Source organism: Ranitomeya variabilis, chromosome 3 (assembly GCF_051348905.1).
Source record: "Ranitomeya variabilis isolate aRanVar5 chromosome 3, aRanVar5.hap1, whole genome shotgun sequence".
Classification (NCBI taxonomy): domain Eukaryota; kingdom Metazoa; phylum Chordata; class Amphibia; order Anura; family Dendrobatidae; genus Ranitomeya; species Ranitomeya variabilis.
The window spans coordinates 516458490-516478942 of NC_135234.1; the positions used below are offsets into that span (position 1 = coordinate 516458490).

General features: G+C 45.9%; 1 protein-coding gene across 1 annotated transcript in view; it reads right to left on the minus strand.

Moving 5' to 3' along the window:
• LOC143818349 (cytokine receptor-like factor 2) overlaps positions 1-17382 on the minus strand; it is a 134872-nt gene extending 117490 nt beyond the window's left edge. The window contains exon 1 of the mRNA XM_077299691.1: positions 17285-17382. Coding sequence (XP_077155806.1) covers positions 17285-17351 — 67 coding nt within the window. The 5' untranslated portion in view covers positions 17352-17382. The remainder of the gene's footprint in view (positions 1-17284) is intronic.
• Between the last annotated feature and the right edge of the window lie 3071 nt (positions 17383-20453).

A 20453-nucleotide genomic window follows, 5' to 3' on the forward strand; every position in this document is an offset into this window, starting at 1 on the left:
GAATTTCAAAAATAATTGTAAACTGTTTCTTGCTTTGAAACCCTGCTCCTCTGGTGACCCCATTCAGCAAGTAAAAATCGTTATTTCTTTGTTACGTGGAGACCCACAAGACTGGGCATTCTCCCTTGCGCCAGGAGATCCTGCATTGCTTAATGTAGATGCGTTTTTTCTGGCGCTTGGATTGCTTTATGACGAACCTAACTCTGTGGATCAGGCAGAGAAAATCTTGCTAGCTTTGTGTCAAGGTCAGGATGAAGCGGAGGTATATTGCCAGAAGTTTAGAAAGTGGTCTGTGCTTACTCAATGGAATGAGTGTGCCCTTGCAGCAATTTTCAGAAAAGGTCTTTCTGAAGCCCTTAAGGATGTTAGGGTGGGGTTTCCCACGCCTGCTGGTCTGAATTAATCAATGTCCTTGGCCATTAAGATCGATCGGCGCTTGCGTGAACGCAAGGTAGTGCGCCATTTGGCGGTGTCCTCTGAGCAGAGGCCTGAGCCTATGCAATGTGATAGGACTTTGACCAGAACTGAACGGCAAGAACACAGACGTCAGAATGGGCTGTGTTTTTACTGTGGTGACCCTACTCATGCTATCTCTGATTGTCCTAAGCGCACTAAGCGGTTCGCTAGGTCCGTCACCATTGGTACTGTGCAGCCTAAATTTCTTTTGTCCGTTACTCTGATTTGCTCTTTGTCGTCCTACTCTGTTATGGCATTTGTGGACTCAGGCGCTGCCCTGAATTTGATGGACTTGGAGTTTGCCAGGCGCTGTGGTTTTTTCTTGGAGCCCTTGCAGTATCCTATTCCATTAAGGGGAATTGATGCTACGCCTTTGGCCAAGAATAAGCCTCAGTACTGGACTCAGTTGACCATGTGCAAGGCTCCTGCACATCAGGAAGATGTTCGCTTTTTGGTGTTGCATAATTTGCATGATGTGGTCGTGTTGGGTTTGCCATGGCTACAGGTCCATAATCCAGTATTGGATTGGAAATCAATGTCTGTGTCCAGTTGGGGTTGTCAAGGGGTACATGGTGACGTTCTGTTGTTGTCAATTTCTCCTTCTACTCCTTCTGAAGTCCCTGAGTTTTTGTCGGATTACCGAGATGTATTCGATGAGCCCAAATCCAGTGCCCTACCTCCTCATAGGGATTGTGATTGTGCTATTAATTTGATTCCTGGTAGTAAATTTCCTAAGGGACGACTTTTCAATTTATCTGTGCCGGAACACGCCGCTATGCGGAGTTATATAAAGGAGTCCTTGGAGAAAGGGCATATTCGCCCGTCGTCGTCACCGTTGGGAGCAGGGTTCTTTTTTGTGGCCAAAAAGGATGGTTCTCTGAGACCTTGTATAGATTACCGCCTTCTCAATAAAATCACGGTCAAATTTCAGTACCCTTTGCCTCTACTGTCTGATTTGTTTGCTCGGATTAAGGGGGCTAGTTGGTTCACCAAGATAGATCTTCGAGGGGCGTATAATCTTGTGTGTATTAAACAGGGTGATGAATGGAAAACAGCATTTAATACGCCCGAGGGCCATTTTGAGTACCTGGTGATGCCATTCGGGCTTTCTAATGCTATATCTGTGTTTCAGTCCTTTATGCATGACATCTTCCGAAAGTATTTGGATAGATTCATTATTGTATATTTGGATGATATTTTAGTCTTTTCGGATGATTGGGAGTCTCATGTGAAGCAGGTCAGAATGGTGTTCCAGGTTCTTCGTGCTAATTCTTTGTTTGTGAAGGGGTCTAAATGTCTCTTCGGAGTTCAGAAGGTTTCCTTTTTGGGTTTCATTTTTTCCCCTTCTACTATCGAGATGGATCCTGTCAAAGTTCAGGCCATTTATGATTGGACTCAGCCTACATCTGTGAAGAGCCTTCAGAAATTCTTGGGCTTTGCTAATTTTTACCGTCGCTTCATCGCTAATTTTTCTAGTGTTGTTAAACCGTTGACTGATTTGACCAAGAAAGGTGCTGATGTGGTGAATTGGTCCTCTGCAGCCGTGGAGGCTTTTCGGGAGTTGAAACGTCGTTTCTCTTCGGCCCCTGTGTTGTGTTAGCCAGATGTTTCGCTCCCTTTTCAGGTCGAGGTTGATGCTTCTGAGATTGGAGCAGGGGCTGTTTTGTCTCAAAGATCTTCTGATGGCTCTGTGATGAAGCCATGTGCTTTCTTTTCTAGAAAGTTTTCGCCTGCTGAGCATAATTATGATGTTGGCAATCGGAAGTTGTTGGCTATGAAGTGGGCGTTCGAGGAGTGGGGCGACATTGGCTTGAGGGAGCCAAGCATCGCGTAGTGGTCTTAACGGATCACAAAAATCTGACTTATCTCGAGTCTGCCAAGCGGTTGAATCCTAGACAGGCTCGATGGTCGCTGTTTTTCTCCCGTTTCAATTTTGTGGTTTCATACCTTCCGGGTTCTAAGAATGTGAAGGCCGATGCCCTTTCAAGGAGTTTTGTGCCTGATTCCCCAGGAGTTCCTGAGCCGGCTGGTATTCTCAGAGAGGGGGTAATTCTGCCTGCCATCTCACCTGATTTGCGGCGGGCGCTGCAGGAGTTTCAGGCTGATAGACCTGACCATTGTCCAGCAGAAAAACTGTTTGTCCCTGATGGATGGACTAGTAGAGTTATCTCTGAGGTTCATTGTTCGGTGTTGGCTGGTCATCCTGGGATTTTTGGTACCAGAGATTTGGTGGCTAGGTCCTTTTGGTGGCCTTCCTTGTCACGGGATGTGCGTTCTTTTGTGCAGTCTTGTGGGACTTGTGCTCGGGCCAAGCCCTGCTGTTCTCGTGCCAGTGGGTTACTTTTGCCCTTGCCAGTCCCGAAAAGGCCTTGGACGCATGTTTCCATGGATTTTATTTCAGATCTCCCTGTCTCTCAAAGGATGTCGGTCATCTGAGTGGTTTGTGATCACTTCTCTAAGATGGTCCATTTGGTACCCTTGCCTAAATTACCTTCCTCCTCTGATTTGGTTCCACTATTTTTCCAGCATGTGGTTCGTTTGCATGGCATTCCGGAGAACATCGTGTCGGACAGAGGTTCCCAGTTTGTTTCAAGGTTTTGGCGGTCCTTTTGTGCTAAGATGGGCATTGATTTGTCTTTCTCTTCAGCTTTCCATCCTCAGACAAATGGCCAAACCGAACGAACTAATCAGACTTTGGAGACCTATCTGAGATGCTTTGTTTCTGCTGATCAGGATGATTGGGTGACCTTCTTGCCATTGGCTGAGTTCACCCTTAATAATCGGGCCAGTTCGGCTACTTTGGTTTCGCCTTTTTTTTGTAATTCTGGTTTTCATCCTCGTGTTTCTTCAGGGCAGGTTGAGCCTTTGGACTGTCCTGGTGTGGATTCTGTGGTGGACAGGTTGCAGCAAATGTGGACTCATGTAGTGGACAATTTGACATTGTCCCAGGAGAAGGCTCAATGTTTCGCCAACCGCCGTCGCTGTGTTGGTCCCCGACTTCGTGTTGGGGATTTGGTTTGGTTGTCGTCTCGTCATGTCCCTATGAAGGTTTCTTCTCCTAAGTTTAAGCCTCGTTTCATTGGTCCTTATAAGATTTCTGAAATTCTCAATCCTGTGTCATTTCGTTTGGCCCTTCCAGCATCTTTTGCCATCCATAATGTATTCCATAGGTCGTTGTGGCGGAGATATGTGGCGCCTATGGTTCCCTCCGTTGACCCTCCTGCTCCGGTGTTGGTCAAGGGGGAGTTGGAGTATGTGGTGGAGAAGATTTTAGATTCTTGTATTTCGAGACGGAAACTTCAGTACCTGGTCAAATGGAAGGGCTATGGTCAGGAGGATAATTCCTGGGTTTTTGCCTGCGATGTCCATGCGGCCGAGTTGGTTCGTGCCTTTCATTTGGCTCATCCTGATCGGCCTGGGGGCTCTGGTGAGGGTTCGGTGACCCCTCCTCAAGGGGGGTACTGTTGTGAATTCCGTTCTTGAACTCCCTCCTGTGGTCATGAATGATACTTCGGCGAGTTCTGTCCGTGGACTCCCTCTGGTGGCTGTGAGTGGAACTGCTGGTTCTGAGGTTGCTTCCTCAGCTGCCTTCGTTTGCGGCTGGGCTGGCTTCTCTATTTAACTCCACTCAGATCGTTACTCCATGCCAGCTGTCAATGTATCAGTACTGGTTCAGATCTCTCTCGGATCTTTCTGATGACCTGTCTACTCCAGCAGAAGCTAAGTCCCTGCTAGTTCATTTGTTGTTCATTGTGTACTGAATATATTTCTTAGTACTTGCTAAGTTCTAGTCCAGCTTGCTATCATGATATTGCCTTGCTAGCTGGAAGCTCTGGGTTGCAGAGTGGCACCTCCGCACCGTGAGTCGGTGCGGGGGTCTTTTTGCTCACTCTGCGTGGCTTTTTGTAGTTTTTTGTGCTGACTGCATAGATCCCTTTCCTATCCTCAGTCTATCTAGTAAGTCTGGCCTCCTTTGCTGAAACCTGTTTCATCCCTGTGTTTGTGACTTTCCTCTTAACTCACAGTTAATATATGTGGGGGGCTGCCTTTACCTTTGGGGAAATTTCTCTGAGGCAAGGTAAGGCTTATTTTCCTATCCTTAGGGGTAGTTAGCTCTTAGGCTGTGAAGAGGCGTCTAGGGAGAGTTAGGTACGCTCCACAGCTATTTCTAGTGTGTGTGTTATAGGATTAGGATTTGCGGTCAGCAGAGTTCCCACTTCCCAGAGCTTGTCCTGTCTTCTAGTTTAACCATCAGGTCATTCCAGGTGCACCTAACCACCAGGTCCATAACAGGCGTCTATACGACGTCTATCCATTAATAACCCCATAGTAATATTGAAAAAAGACAAAGCCAGAATAAAGTCCTTTATTTGAAATAAAAATCAAAGTTATACTTACCTTACACCCATTTCATTGAAGCCCTTGTCTCCTGTAAAAAAAAACAAAAATAAAAAAAACCATATCCCTCACCTGTCCAAAGGGATGATTAGCAATACCCACGCCATAATCCATGTCTGCAATATGTGGTTTACAACCTGGATGGTGGCATGATGTGACCATTCAGGCTGAAAACCATGAGAGAATGAGATGTTGCAATGCTGTGAGCACAGAATCAGATATATAGAAAATTATGAACCATTTCAAAAATATCAATTAATTTTGAAACAAAAGTTTAAAGGCCTTTGCTAAAATGCTGAAGATGAAGAGGAATTTAACTTTCCAGCATGACAAAAACCCTGCGCACACTATGACGATGGTGGGTGCTGACCCACAGTGCCACTGGACAGGCTTACCCTAGAAGGGCATGACTAAGTTACTATATGGTCTGTTAGGCATCGAGTTCCCACCACTGCACAGGGGGAATCTCGAGCCACCTCCGCTGAGGTCTCCCATTCTTCTCCAGCCGCAGTGAAACCTGCCTAGCGGAGACGTCGGTCCCAGCGTCTGGCTCAGGCAGATACTCTGCGCTTGGTTACTGCTGGTCTTCCAGGCTCAGCCTTTGTAACCAGCACTGTTCTGCGGTGAGCAGACGCTCCTGGGACTAAGTCCTGCTTTTCCTCTACTGAGCATGCCCAAGGGACGTCCTCTCATTTGAGGTCGGGGGTCACATGCTCAGGTCCTGAAGCAGTTCCTATTGGACCACTAGGAAGGTCCTGGAGAGCTTCCTCTATAAAAGGGTCGCATGGCCGCACGGACATGCGCTAGTATCAATTTATGTTCATGAGTTTTGCTACTTTGTGGTCTCTGTGAGCATGTGCTCAGGGTCAGCTAAAAGCCGTTAGCATTCTGGCACCTCCGGAGAGGAGTTTGTCTGTGTGAATTTAGGGCTGGCCTATAGCAACTAGAATTCCGGCACCTCCGGAGAGGAGTTGTTTGAGTGCTGTTGCTGACTGTATGACCACTGTATGTTACCTGCTCCGCTAGTGAGCTTTGCTCCCCTGTGTGGTTAACAGGGCACAGTGTTATCTTTAATCCTGGCGACTCTGTGAAGCAACAGAGTTTGCTTCTATACAGACCGGGTGACGGAACCTGTGTCAATTCAGGTGTAGTACTGCGATATAGTGCCGCCATTTACTAGCAGCAGGTTCCACTCCTGCACGGTGGACCCTGGGCTGCGAACGCACCTATACTATCTCTATAATTACTCTGTGCGTTCCACCAGCCCTAACAGTATACTAGCGCCAGGGTCTGGCTAGTAATGGCAGACGATCAGCATTTACAATGGTACATTCAGCAGCTGGGGGGTAGGTTGGCGGCTCTTGAATGCACAACCTCGGCTGTGGATGTCACCGCAGTCACTGTTCAGGCTGTTCAGGATAGTTTATCCACTGCCACCCCTGCTCCGACTTTATCCCGTCTCCCGTTACCAGACAAGTTTGCTGGTGACAGTAAGCTGTGTCGGAATTCGTGAGCCAGTGTGCTATACATCTAGAGCTTCTGGCTGCACGTTTTCCCATGGAACGGGCTAAAGTGGGATTTATTTTATCCCTTCTGTTGGGCAGGGCATTGGAGTGGGCAATGCCACTGTGGGAGCGTGATGATCGTGTGGTGCAGAGTGCTCCTCACTTCTTGGACTCTCTGAAACAGGTCTTTATGGGACCTCATGTCACCCATGATATGGCGCTCCAACTGCTGGCACTGACACAGGGCTTGTCCATGGTCAGTCAATTCGCCGTCCACTTCCGGACTTTGGCTTCTGAGCTGGAGTGGCCAGATAAAGTCCTTATCCCGGTGTTTTGGAAGGGACTGGCTGACCATGTGAAGGACGCCTTGGCCACCAGGGAGATTCCTGCCACACTGGAGGAGCTTATAACTATTTCCACCCGCATCGACCTTCGTGTTAACGAACGAAGGTTGGAGCGAACCCAATGTAGGCAGAGGTTCCGGTTGGCTCCTACCTTCGCCCCTCGTCTGGAATCTCCTGTTCAGGCATCCGAGTCCCATGAGGCCATGGAGGTATCTCGAGCAGGACCTAAGTCCCGGGCCACTCGAATTCCCGTGGTCTGTAAGATAGGACATTATGCCAAGAAATGTCCCCAGCGGTCTGGAAACGACTGCGTCTAGTAACCATAGGCGGAGGTTTACTAGACACAGTGGCCTTTTCCTCCAAACTGTAATTTAAGGGGACAATCACCTTAGTCCATTTCACTCTTTCAATCGAGCTTTGTGTGGATTCTGGGGTGGAGGGGAATTTTATGTCCTCAGCCTTCGCCCAACACCACGCAATACCCCTGGTGATGCTCGCCAAGCCAGTGACTGTACGAGTGGTTAATGGGTCGACACTGCCCTCACAAATAACACACCAGACCATCCCATTTACATTATCTATGTCTCCATCTCATCAGGAGATTATTTCCCACCTTGTCATCCCCGAGGGAATAGACGAGATCTTGCTAGGGATACCCTGGTTACGTTATCACTCCCCGTTATAGTGTGGCCCTCAGGGAGAATTTTGGGATGGAGTGAATCTTGTGAGGGCAGATGTCAGAGGGAGTGCATTCAGGTTGCTACTACTGAAGTACCCTCAGATCTTTCCTCTCTCCCCAAGCACTACTGGTCCTATGCAGACGTATTCTCCAAGAGGGCTGCGGAGACCCTTCCGCCCCACCGCCCCTATGACTGTCCTATTGACCTCTTGCCTGGTGCAGAGCCTCCCTGGGGTCGAGTCTATCCCCTGTCTCTCCCGGAGACGGAGGCGATGTCCCAATACATCCAGGAGAATCTAGAAAGAGGATTCATTAGGAAGTCAGTGTCACCTGCAGGGGCAGGGTTCTTCTTCATGCAGAAGAAGAACGGAGAACTACATCCATGCATTGATTATAGGGGTCTTAACGCCATCACCATTAAGAATAAATACCCTCTGCCTTTGATATCAGAGCTATTCGACAGATTGCGGGGAGCGAGGGTATTTACTAAACTAGATCTGCGGGGTGCTGATTCGTATCCATGAGGGGGACGAATGGAAGACGGCATTTAACACCAGGGATGGGCACTATGAATACCTGGTGATGCCCTTCGGTCTTTGTAATCCCCCCTGCCGTTTTCCAAGACTTTGTGAATGATATCTTCCGTGATATGCTCTCCACCTCGGAAGTAGTCTATCTGGATGATATTCTCATCTACTCTCCAGATATAGACTCCCACCGGAGAGATGTTTGCAAAGTCTTCGACCTCCTACGGGCAAACTCCCTCTACACCAAGTTGGAGAAGTGTGTGTTTGAGCAGGAGTTCTTGCCTTTCCTTGGCTATATAATCTCCGCCCAGGGATTGGCTATGGATCCTGCCAAGCTACAGGCTGTGATGGACTGTGTTATGACCCCAATGGCGAGGGTCTCAGAGGAACGTGGTAGTCTGCAGAGTACAAAAATCCAGCTCATAGGGCAGTGGTAACTGGGTTGACCATATATCTACTCCTAACGCCAACACTAGAAGTAGCCGGGGATCATTCCTACGTTGATTCTAGATGACACGCGCCAGCCGGAGAATCTAGCTACCCCTAGTAGAGGAAAACAAAGACCTTTCTTGCCTCCAGAGAAGGGAACCCCAAAGCTGGATAGAAGCCCCCCACAAATAATGACGGTTAGGTAAGAGGAAATGACAAACACAGAAATGAACCAGGTTTAGCACAGAGAGGCCCGCTTACTGATAGCAGAATAAAGAAAGGTAACTTATATGGTCAACAAAAACCCTATCAAAATCCACACTGGAAATTCAAGAACCCCCGAACCGTCTAACGGTCCGGGGGGAGAACACCAGCCCCCCTAGAGCTTCCAGCAAAGGTCAGGATATAGATTTGGAACAAGCTGGACAAAAATACAAAACCAAAACAAATAGCAAAAAGCAAAAGGCAGACTTAGCTGATATAACTGGAACCAGGATCAGTAGACAAGAGCACAGCAGACTAGCTCTGATAACTACGTTGCCAGGCATAGAACTGAAGGTCCAGGGAGCTTATATAGCAACACCCCTAACTAACGACCCAGGTGCGGATAAAAGGAATGACAGAAAAACCAGAGTCAAAAAACTAGCAACCACTAGAGGGAGCAAAAAGCAAATTCACAACAGTACCCCCCCCCTTAGTGAGGGGTCACCGAACCCTCACCACGACCACCAGGGCGATCAGGATGAGCGGCATGAAAGGCACGAACTAAATCGGCCGCATGAACATCAGAGGCGACCACCCAGGAATTATCCTCCTGACCATAGCCCTTCCACTTGACCAGGTACTGAAGCCTCCGCCTGGAGAGGCGAGAATCCAAGATCTTCTCCACCACGTACTCCAACTCGCCCTCAACCAACACCGGAGCAGGAGGCTCAACAGAAGGAACTACAGGCACAATGTACCGCCGCAACAAGGACCTATGAAATACATTGTGAATAGCAAACGACACAGGAAGATCCAGACGAAAAGATACAGGATTAAGGATTTCCAATATCTTGTAAGGCCCAATAAAACGAGGTTTAAATTTGGGAGAGGAGACCTTCATAGGAACAAAGCGGGAAGAAAGCCATACCAAATCCCCAACGCGTAGTCGGGGACCCACACCGCGGCGGCGGTTGGCAAAGCGCTGAGCCTTCTCCTGTGACAACTTCAAGTTGTCCACCACATGATTCCAGATCTGCTGCAACCTATCCACCACAGAATCCACCCCAGGACAGTCAGAAGGCTCCACATGACCCGAAGAAAAGCGAGGATGGAAACCAGAGTTGCAGAAAAAAGGCGAAACCAAGGTGGCGGAACTAGCCCGATTATTAAGGGCAAACTCAGCCAACGGCAAGAATGTCACCCAATCGTCCTGATCAGCAGAGACAAAACACCTCAAATAAGCCTCCAAAGTCTGATTGGTTTGCTCCGTCTGTCCATTAGTCTGAGGATGGAAAGCAGACGAAAACGACAAATCAATGCCCATCCTACTACAAAAGGATCGCCAGAACCTGGAAACGAACTGGGATCCTCTGTCTGACACAATATTCTCAGGGATGCCGTGCAAACGAACCACGTTCTGGAAAAACACAGGAACCAGATCGGAAGAGGAAGGCAGCTTAGGCAAAGGAACCAAATGGACCATCTTGGAGAAGCGATTACATATCACCCAGATAACGGACATGCCCTGAGATAGCGGAAGATCAGAAATGAAATCCATGGAGATATGTGTCCAAGGTCTCTTCGGGACAGGCAAGGGCAAGAGCAAACCGCTGGCACGAGAACAGCAAGGCTTAGCTCGAGCACAAGTCCCACAGGACTGCACAAATGACCGCACATCCCTTGACAAGGAAGGCCACCAAAAGGACCTGGCCACCAGATCTCTGGTGCCAAAAATTCCCGGGTGACCTGCCAACACCGAGGAATGAACCTTGGAAATGACTCTGCTGGTCCACTTATCCGGGACAAACAGTCTGTCAGGTGGACAAGACTCAGGCCTATCAGCCTGAAATCTCTGCAACACACGTCGCAGATCCGGAGAAATAGCTGACAAGATAACTCCATCTTTAAGAATACCAACAGGATCAGCGACTCCAGGAGCATCAGGCACAAAGCTCCTAGAAAGAGCATCGGCCTTCACATTCTTTGAGCCTGGTAAATACGAGACAACAAAATCAAAGCGGGAGAAAAACAATGACCAGCGGGCCTGTCTCGGATTAAGGCGTTTAGCAGACTCGAGATACATCAGATTTTTGTGATCAGTCAAGACCACCACACGATGCTTAGCACCCTCGAGCCAATGACGCCACTCCTCAAATGCCCATTTCATGGCCAACAACTCCCGATTACCCACATCATAATTTCGCTCGGCAGGCGAAAACTTCCTAGAGAAAAAGGCACAAGGTTTCATAACAGAGCAACCAGGGCCTCTCTGCGACAAAACGGCCCCTGCCCCAATCTCCGAAGCATCCACCTCAACCTGAAAGGGAAGTGAGACGTCAGGCTGGCACAAAACAGGCGCCGAAGTAAACCGGCGTTTCAACTCCTGGAAAGCCTCCACGGCAGCAGGAGCCCAGTTAGCTACATCGGAGCCCTTCTTGGTCATATCCGTCAAAGGTTTCACAATGCTAGAAAAATTAGCTATAAAACGACGGTAGAAGTTAGCGAAGCCCAAGAATTTCTGAAGACTCTTAACTGACGAGGGCTGAGTCCAATCAAGAATAGCTCGGACCTTGACTGGGTCCATCTCCACAGCAGAAGGGGAAAAAATGAACCCCAAAAAGGGAACCTTCTGTACACCAAAGAGACACTTTGAGCCCTTGACAAACAAAGAATTTTCACGCAAAATTTTAAAGACCAACCTGACCTGCTCCACATGCGAATCCCAATTATCAGAAAAAACCAAAATATCATCCAGATAAACAATCAAAAATTTATCCAGATACTTCCGGAAAATGTCATGCATAAAGGACTGAAAAACTGAAGGCGCATTGGAGAGCCCAAAAGGCATCACCAAGTACTCAAAATGACCTTCGGGCGTATTGAATGCGGTTTTCCATTCATCACCTTGCTTAATGCGCACAAGGTTGTACGCACCACGAAGGTCTATCTTGGTGAACCACTTGGCACCCTTAATCCGGGCAAACAAGTCAGACAACAGCGGTAAAGGATACTGAAATTTGACAGTGATCTTATTTAAAAGCCGATAATCAATACAAGGTCTCAAAGATCCGTCCTTTTTTGCCACAAAAAAGAATCCCGCACCAAGAGGGGAAGAAGACGGACGAATATGTCCTTTCTCCAGAGACTCCTTGATATATGAACGCATAGCGGTATGTTCAGGTACCGACAGATTAAACAGTCTTCCCTTAGGAAATTTACTGCCTGGGATCAAATCTATAGCACAGTCACAGTCCCTATGAGGAGGCAGTGCACTGGACTCAGACTCACTGAAGACATCCTGATAATCAGACAAATACTCCGGAACTTCCGAAGGCGTAGAAGAAGCAATAGACACAGGCAGGGAATCCACATGAATACCACGACAGCCCCAACTTGAGACTGACATAGCCTTCCAGTCCAGGACTGGATTATGGGTCTGTAACCATGGCAGCCCTAAAACAACCAAATCATGCATTTTATGTAAAACCAGGAAACGTATCACCTCGCGGTGTTCAGGAGTCATGCACATGGTAACCTGTGTCCAATACTGCGGTTTATTTGCTGCCAATGGTGTAGCATCAATACCCCTAAGAGGAATAGGATTTTCTAATGGTTCAAGAGTAAAACCACAGCGCTTAGCAAATGAGAGATCCATGAGACTCAGGGCAGCACCTGAATCTACAAACGCCATGACAGGATAAGATGACAGTGAGCAAATCAAAGTTACAGACAGAATAAATTTAGGTTGCAAATTACCAACGGTGACAGGACTAACAACCTTAGCTATACGTTTAGAGCATGCTGAGATAACATGTGTAGAATCACCACAGTAGTAGCACAAGCCATTCCGGCGTCTATGAATTTTCCGCTCATTTCTAGTCAGGATTCTATCACATTGCATTAAATCAGGTGTCTGTTCAGACAACACCATGAGGGAATTTGCAGTTTTTCTATCACATTGCACCGAATTAGGTGTCTGTTCAGACAACACCATGAGGGAATTTGCGGTTTTGCGCTCCCGCAACCGCCGGTCAATTTGAATAGCCAGTGCCATAGTATCATTCAGACCTGTGGGAATGGGAAAACCCACCATAACATTCTTAATGGCTTCAGAAAGGCCATTTCTAAAATTAGCGGCCAGTGCACACTCGTTCCAATGTGTCAGAACGGACCATTTCCGAAATTTTTGGCAATACACTTCAGCCTCGTCCTGCCCCTGAGACATAGCCAGCAAGGCTTTTTCTGCCTGAATCTCAAGATTGGGTTCCTCATAAAGTAAACCGAGCGCCAGAAAAAACGCATCAAGATCAGCCAATGCCGGATCTCCTGGCGCCAGCGAAAAAGCCCAATCCTGAGGGTCGCCCCGTAAGAACGAAATAACAATTTTTACTTGCTGAGCAGAATCTCCAGATGAACAGGGTCTCAGGGACAAAAACAATTTACAATTATTCACGAAATTCCTAAACTTAAACCTGTCTCCGGAAAACAGTTCAGGAATCGGTATTTTAGGTTCTGACCTAGGATTTCTGATAACATAGTCTTGTATGCCCTGCACACGAGTAGCCAGCTGGTCCACACTTGTAATCAAGGTCTGGACATTCATGTCTGCAGCAAGCATAGCCACTCTGAGGTAAAGGGGAAGAAGAAAAAAAAAACTCAGAATCTTCTTTCTTATAATCCCTCTTCTGCAATGCATTAAACATTTAATACGGGCCTGGCAAACTGTTATGACCCCAATGGCGAGGGTCTCAGAGGAACGTGGTAGTCTGCAGAGTACAAAAATCCAGCTCATAGGGCAGTGGTAACTGGGTTGACCATATATCTACTCCTAACGCCAACACTAGAAGTAGCCGGGGATCATTCCTACGTTGATTCTAGATGACACGCGCCAGCCGGAGAATCTAGCTACCCCTAGTAGAGGAAAACAAAGACCTTTCTTGCCTCCAGAGAAGGGAACCCCAAAGCTGGATAGAAGCCCCCCACAAATAATGACGGTTAGGTAAGAGGAAATGACAAACACAGAAATGAACCAGGTTTAGCACAGAGAGGCCCGCTTACTGATAGCAGAATAAAGAAAGGTAACTTATATGGTCAACAAAAACCCTATCAAAATCCACACTGGAAATTCAAGAACCCCCGAACCGTCTAACGGTCCGGGGGGAGAACACCAGCCCCCCTAGAGCTTCCAGCAAAGGTCAGGATATAGATTTGGAACAAGCTGGACAAAAATACAAAACCAAAACAAATAGCAAAAAGCAAAAGGCAGACTTAGCTGATATAACTGGAACCAGGATCAGTAGACAAGAGCACAGCAGACTAGCTCTGATAACTACGTTGCCAGGCATAGAACTGAAGGTCCAGGGAGCTTATATAGCAACACCCCTAACTAACGACCCAGGTGCGGATAAAAGGAATGACAGAAAAACCAGAGTCAAAAAACTAGCAACCACTAGAGGGAGCAAAAAGCAAATTCACAACAGGACTGGCAGGAACCCCATTCTCTCAAAGCGGTGCAGCGCTTTATGGGGTTCAATAATTACTATTGCCAATTCATTCCCCACTTCTCAAATTTGGTACCTCCCTTGGTTGCCCTCATCAAAAAGGGAGCAAATCCCAAATTGTGGTAGGAGGAGGCTTCCAGAGCCTTTCTCTAAAATTAAGTCACACTTCGCTAGTGCTCCCATTTTACATTGCCCCGATGTTGATAAACCTTTTATTATGGAGGTGGATGCCTCTTCCGTCGGTGCTGGAGCAGTCCACTTGCAGAAGGATGCTCAAGGTCGGAAGCATCCTTGCTTCTTCTTCTCCAAGACCTTCACACCAGTGAAGAGGAATTATTCCATCGGGGACAGGGAGTTGCTAGCCATGAAGTTGGCTTTCTCGGAGTGGAGACACCTCTTGGAGGGGGCTCGCTTTCCCTTCCAAGTTTACACCGACGACAAGAATTTGGTCTATTTACAGACTGCCCAGCGGCTAAATTCTCGCCAGGCCAGATGGTCCCTGTTCTTCTCCCGGTTCCATTTCACCCTCCATTTTCTTTCCGGGGAGAAGAACATTTGTGCTGACGCTCTCTCCCGCTCCATAGTGTCATCAGCGAAGGAGGAGGAGGAACCTCGGCTTATTGTCCCTTCTGAGAGCCTGAGGACCATGGCTCCGGTTTCGCTAGAGTCTGTACCCCCAGGAAAGACTTTTGTGCCATCAAATTTGTGACCGGAGGTTCTCTCTTGAGCTCACTTGTCCAGGGTGGGTGGACACTTTGGGACCAAAAGGACATCTGAGCTTCTGGCGAGGACGTACTGGTGGCCGCATATGGCCCATGAGGTTGGAGACTATATTCGGGCGTGTGTCTCATGCATCAAAAATAAGTCTCCTCGACAGCGGCCAGCTGGATTACTTTACCCCCTGCCGGTAGCAGACAGGCCCTGGGAGATGGTTGGGATGGACTTTGTGGTGGGCTTACCCAAGGTCCGTGGCTGCACCATCATTTGGGTAATCACCGACCATTTTTCTAAAATGGTGCACTTGGTGCCTCTTCCACGGCTACCTTTTTCACGGGCCTTAGCAGCATTGTTTATTAAACACATTTTCCTCCTACACGGTATGCCGGACAAAATTGTCAGTGACCGGGGTCCCCAGTTTGTGTCTCGGTTCTGGAGAGAGCTCTGTCGTCTACTCAGCATCGAGCTGAATCTCTCTTCAGCATACCATCCTGAGACGAATGGGTTGGTAGAGAGGGCCAACCAGACCTTGGCCACATATCTGCGACATTTTGTTTCTGCTAGGCAGGATGACTGGGCATCCTTGCTACCGTGGGCGCAGCACAGCGTTATCTTTAATCCCGGCGACTCTCTGAAGCAACAGAGCTCTCTTCTATACAGACCGGGTGACGTAACCCGTGTCAATTCAGGCATAGTATCGCCATATAGTACGGTGGACCCTGGGCTGTGAAAGCACCTATACTATCTCTATATTTACTTGGTGCATTCCGCCAGCCCTAACATGGTCTTCGCTAAAACCTCTGATGGTAAGGATAGACTTAGGTATTAGGGTAGTCACAGAGTGTCACTCCAGGGCAGTGCCCGGACTTCCAGCAGCTGACCTTCCGGTCAAGACATGAATATGATGCACAGATGATGAAGACTGAGACATGGTAAGGAAGTCCAAGATAGGGGCAGGCAGCACAAGTTCAAAAAACGAAGCCGGGGCCAGAAGCGGAGAGATCAGACAAAACGAGAAGACAAGCTAAGTCGCTTACAAAAGAGCCAAAAGAGTGAAACACCATGACAGTGAATAAGAGTCAGACTGCAAACCGAGGCAAGGAGTGAAGTGAGGAGCTGCCTGATATATGCATTGCTGGCAGGGGATATGCCAGGGAACCCAAAATCTGCAGCAGACAGTTGTTATAAATTCTCGCAGAGTCGGGCCACACTTCCCTATAGTCAGGTGGAGGCTCTCCAACACCAATAGATGCATCATTGCTGGAAGTGTTTGGAAAAGCTGCTCAATGAGATGGTTATACATTGGGAGGAGCAGAGTGGCTTATGCAGTTTACGCAGTGAATAGGACAGTGTTTACTTCCAGCGCTGTGAGTCACCAGCAATGAAACATAACTACAAATCACAGAAGATGAAAGTTTTGGAATGGCCCAGCCAGCACTTAGATATGAATCCAATTGAAAATCTGTGGCTTGACCTAAAGAGGACTGTGCACAGTAGATGCCCTCACAATCTGATAGATTTGGAGAGCTACTGCAAGGAAGAGTTGGCAAAGATTGCCAATTCTAAATGTACCATGCTGACAGACTCTTATGCAAAAAGGTTTATTTATGCAACTACATTATTTTTGTTTTTTAGTTTTCTTTTTCCAGCTGAAAAGATTTCAGTTTATTTTTCAATTGAATTGCACAGATTATGGGTGACTTTAAAGGCAGAAAAAGTTCTGAATTGATTCTTCATATGATTTTTTTTACATGACATTAGCATTTTAACTGGTGTATTGACTTTTTATATCCCCTGTACATGAAGAATAACACTATTTCCACCTATAACTTCTATTTCACATTTTTATCAGTTTTCTCTTCTAGAGATCTTAGCAGTTTTTTTCCTCCACCTACTCCCTTCCCTCTCAATAGACTTTTATAGGCAGAAGGTGTAATTTGACCCTTCCCTGAAGACAAATTTGTAGACAGATTTGAGCAGTTCTTTAAAGTAAATGATCAGTGCAGGGAGAAAAGAAGTCTCTCACAAGTGAGATAAGAGGTACTTTTCTATAAGATATATTTAAAAGTTTCTTATCTCTGTTGCACTATTGATTTATGAAAAAAATGGTTGCTATTTAACATTGTCCAGAAAACTAAACTATAGAGGGTTGATTGGCATATGTGTAATTAGTGGCATGTTAGTTCACTATAACAAGGTTTTATTTTTTATATAAACAAAACATCATTTCCAATAAGGGCCCTTACTGAAAATCTTCCCAAGGCTCATCTTTCAAGACTCATAAAGGTAATAATGGTTAAAGGAATGCAACTAATCATTGTAGTGATGCTATTATTTGTTCCAGAGTCAAATACTCTACATGCTTCAATATTTAAAAGTAACTTTAAAGTGATACACTTAACATGTAACATATGTAGTCTAAATGACAGCCACATTTTTACCAAGTGTGGTAATTTATTTTAGAAATATTCTAAAACACAAGAAATTCTACGCATTTCACAAACATTTGTAATACTTTACTCACCTTTAAAGTTAGTTTGCTCAGTCTGAAAAGGCAAAGCAAAACAGAAGAGGAGGAGGAACAACATCATTCTATGCAAATTAAAATGTTGATGTGTCACAAGTAAGTCGGATTCTGCAGCTCACAGTCACTGGGAATATGATCTTTAATGATGAGGAAAGAGCCTGAGGAAGTGACAACAGGAAAGAACTGTACAACAGTTTGATACAAAGCACTGGATCAAATTGTAATCTAATTTTTTTGTAAAGTTAAAAGGTTTCAGACTTGTAACAGTGCAGAGATTAAAAAAATCACAAAACTATATTTTACCAGCATTTACTTCGTCTTGGTGTTGATTACTACGAATAAATATTTCATAGAGACCATGTCCTATAGTGGATTAGTGTTTTAGTGAATCCTTTCCCACAAACTGACCTAATGGTACATCGGGGACCTCATGTAGTTAAAGGAGTATTCTAAACTCCAAGATTATATCCCAATATGTAGTAGGTGTAATAATAATATCAGCAAATACCTCCAATTAGAAGTGTAGTACAGTTTTCCTGATTTGCTATGTCTTTTGTCTCATGTGCAGGCACTGTAGGACCTTAGGTATCCATGGTTATGACCACTAGCAGCTAGGTAACTATCACTATATCAGTGGTTGTAACATCGATACCTAAGGTCCTGCAATGCCTGCACATGAGGAAATTAACAGCAAATCAAAACAATGTATACTACATTTCTGATTCGAGGTATGTGCTATTATTATTACTACACCTATAGTAGTAGTAGTATTGGGATATGATCTTGGATTGGGAATACCCCTTTAAGTCACCTTATTTAGGTTTCTTTAAGTACCTATTCAGATTTTAATGGACTTTGCGGGTCCAATATATTGGAAACTCCCCAAAAGTAATACCATTGTAAAAACTGCACCCCTCAAATACTTCAACACTGCTGTCAAGAACTTGTTAACCTCTCAGGTGCTACACAGGAATTAATGCAAAGTGAAATTAAAAAAAACAAATTATAATTTTTCCTCCAAAATGTTGCTTTAGTCCAAATTTTTTTTAACTTTTACAAGGAATAGCACAATTTGTTATCTACTTTTTCCGAGTGCCGCAATACCCAACATGTGGCCAGAAACTTCTGTTTGTACAAACGGCAGGGCTCGGAAGGAAAAGAGCAAAAGAGCACCATTTGAATTCTCGAACACAAATTTGAATGAAAGTCACAGTGGCAGAGCCCCTAAGGAGACTAAATAGCAGACACACTCAACAAATGATCCAAGTTTGGAAACTACACCACTAAAGGATTTTATCCAGGGGTATAGTGAGCATTTTGAACCCACATGTACTACACAGTATTTGTTAACATTAAGTGTACTGTCACACAGTGCAATTTTGATCGCTACGACGGTACGATTCGTGACGTTCTAGCGATATCGTTACGATATCGCAGTGTCTGACACGCAGCAGCGATCAGGGATCCTGCTGAGAATCGTACGTCGTAGCAGATCGTTTGGAACTTTCTTTCGTCGCTTGATCACCCGCTGACATCGCTGGATCGTTGTGTGTGACAGCGATCCAGCGATGTGTTCGCTTGTAACCAGGGTAAACATCGGGTAACTAAGCGCAGGGCCGCGCTTAGTAACCCGATGTTTACCGTGGTTACCAGCGTAAACGTAAAAAAAACAAACAGTACATACTTACATTCCGGTGTCTGTCCTCCGGCGTCTCAGCTTCTCTGCACTGTGAGCGCCGGCCAGCCAGAAAGCGAGCACAGCGGTGACGTCTGACGTCACCGCTCTGCTTTCCGGCCGCTGTGCTTACACAGTGCAGAGAAGCTGAGACGCCGGGGGACAGACACCGGAATGTAAGTATGTACTGTTTGTTTTTTTTACGTTTACGCTGGTAACCAGGGTAAACATTGGGTTACTAAGCGCGGCCCTGCGCTTAGTAACCCGATGTTTACCCTGGTTACCTGGGGACTTCGGCATCGCTCCAGCGCCGTGATTGCAACGTGTGACCGCAGTCTACGATGCTGGAGCGATAATCATACGATCGCTGCGACGTCACGGATCGTGCCGTCGTAGCGATCAAAATTGCTCTGTGTGACAGTACCCTTAGTCGTCAAATTGAAAGTTTTCATTTTTTTCACAAAGCTGTTGCTTTAGCCCAAATTTTTCACTTTTTCAAGAGGTAACAGAAAAAAGTGGACCAAACAAATTGTTAGCCACTTTTCTTTGCACATGTAGTCAAAAGTTCTGTTAGGACACACGGCAGGGCTCTGAAGGGAAGAGGCGTAATTTGCTATTTGGAATGTAAATTTGGCTGGAATAGATTGCGGAGTCCCTGAGGTATCAAACCAGCAGAAACCCCATTTTGGAAAGTAGAGCTATCAAGGAATAAATCTAAGGGTTTTTTCAGGTTAATTTTTAGGTAATTCACAGAACTTTTTAAAATGTGAATGTGAAAACAAAATTAACATTTTTTTCCTCTACAACATTGTTTTAGCCCCAAATTTGTAATTTTCACAATGGATAATAGTTTGTTACGCAATTTCTCCCGCATGTGATTATTCCCCATATGTGTTCAAAAACTGCTGTTTGGGCAAATGGCAGGGCTTGGAAAAGAAAGAGCTATTTGATTTTTGAAGCATAAAAATGTCTGGAATACCTTGTGAATGCCATGTTGCATTTTCAGAGCCCCCAACATGCCAAAACCAGCAGAAACCCCCAACAAGTGACCCCATTTTGGAAACCGGATGCCTCAATGAATTGATTTATTGGTGAACTGTACATTTTTAACCTGTAAAGGAATCATGTAACTTTAGAGCATTCAGATGTGAAAACAAAAAAATACTTTTTTTTCCCACAATACTGCTTTAGCGCTAAATTTATAATTTACAGCAGGGGTAGTAGGAGAAAATAGACTCCATAATTTATTATGTTGATTTAATCGAACATGAAAGTGTGGTTGCACACTACTGCTTAAGCACATGGCAGAGATCGGATGGGAAAGAGTGCTACTTGACTTTTAGAATGCACTTGAATAGATCGTGGGATAAATTAGCCAAGCCCCTCAAGTGTCAGATGAGTAGAAACCCCCAGACGTAACTCCATATTGGAAACTTCTCTTAAAAAATTCCTATAGGTGTGTATGCAAATTGCCTCTTCTGAGAAAAAGAG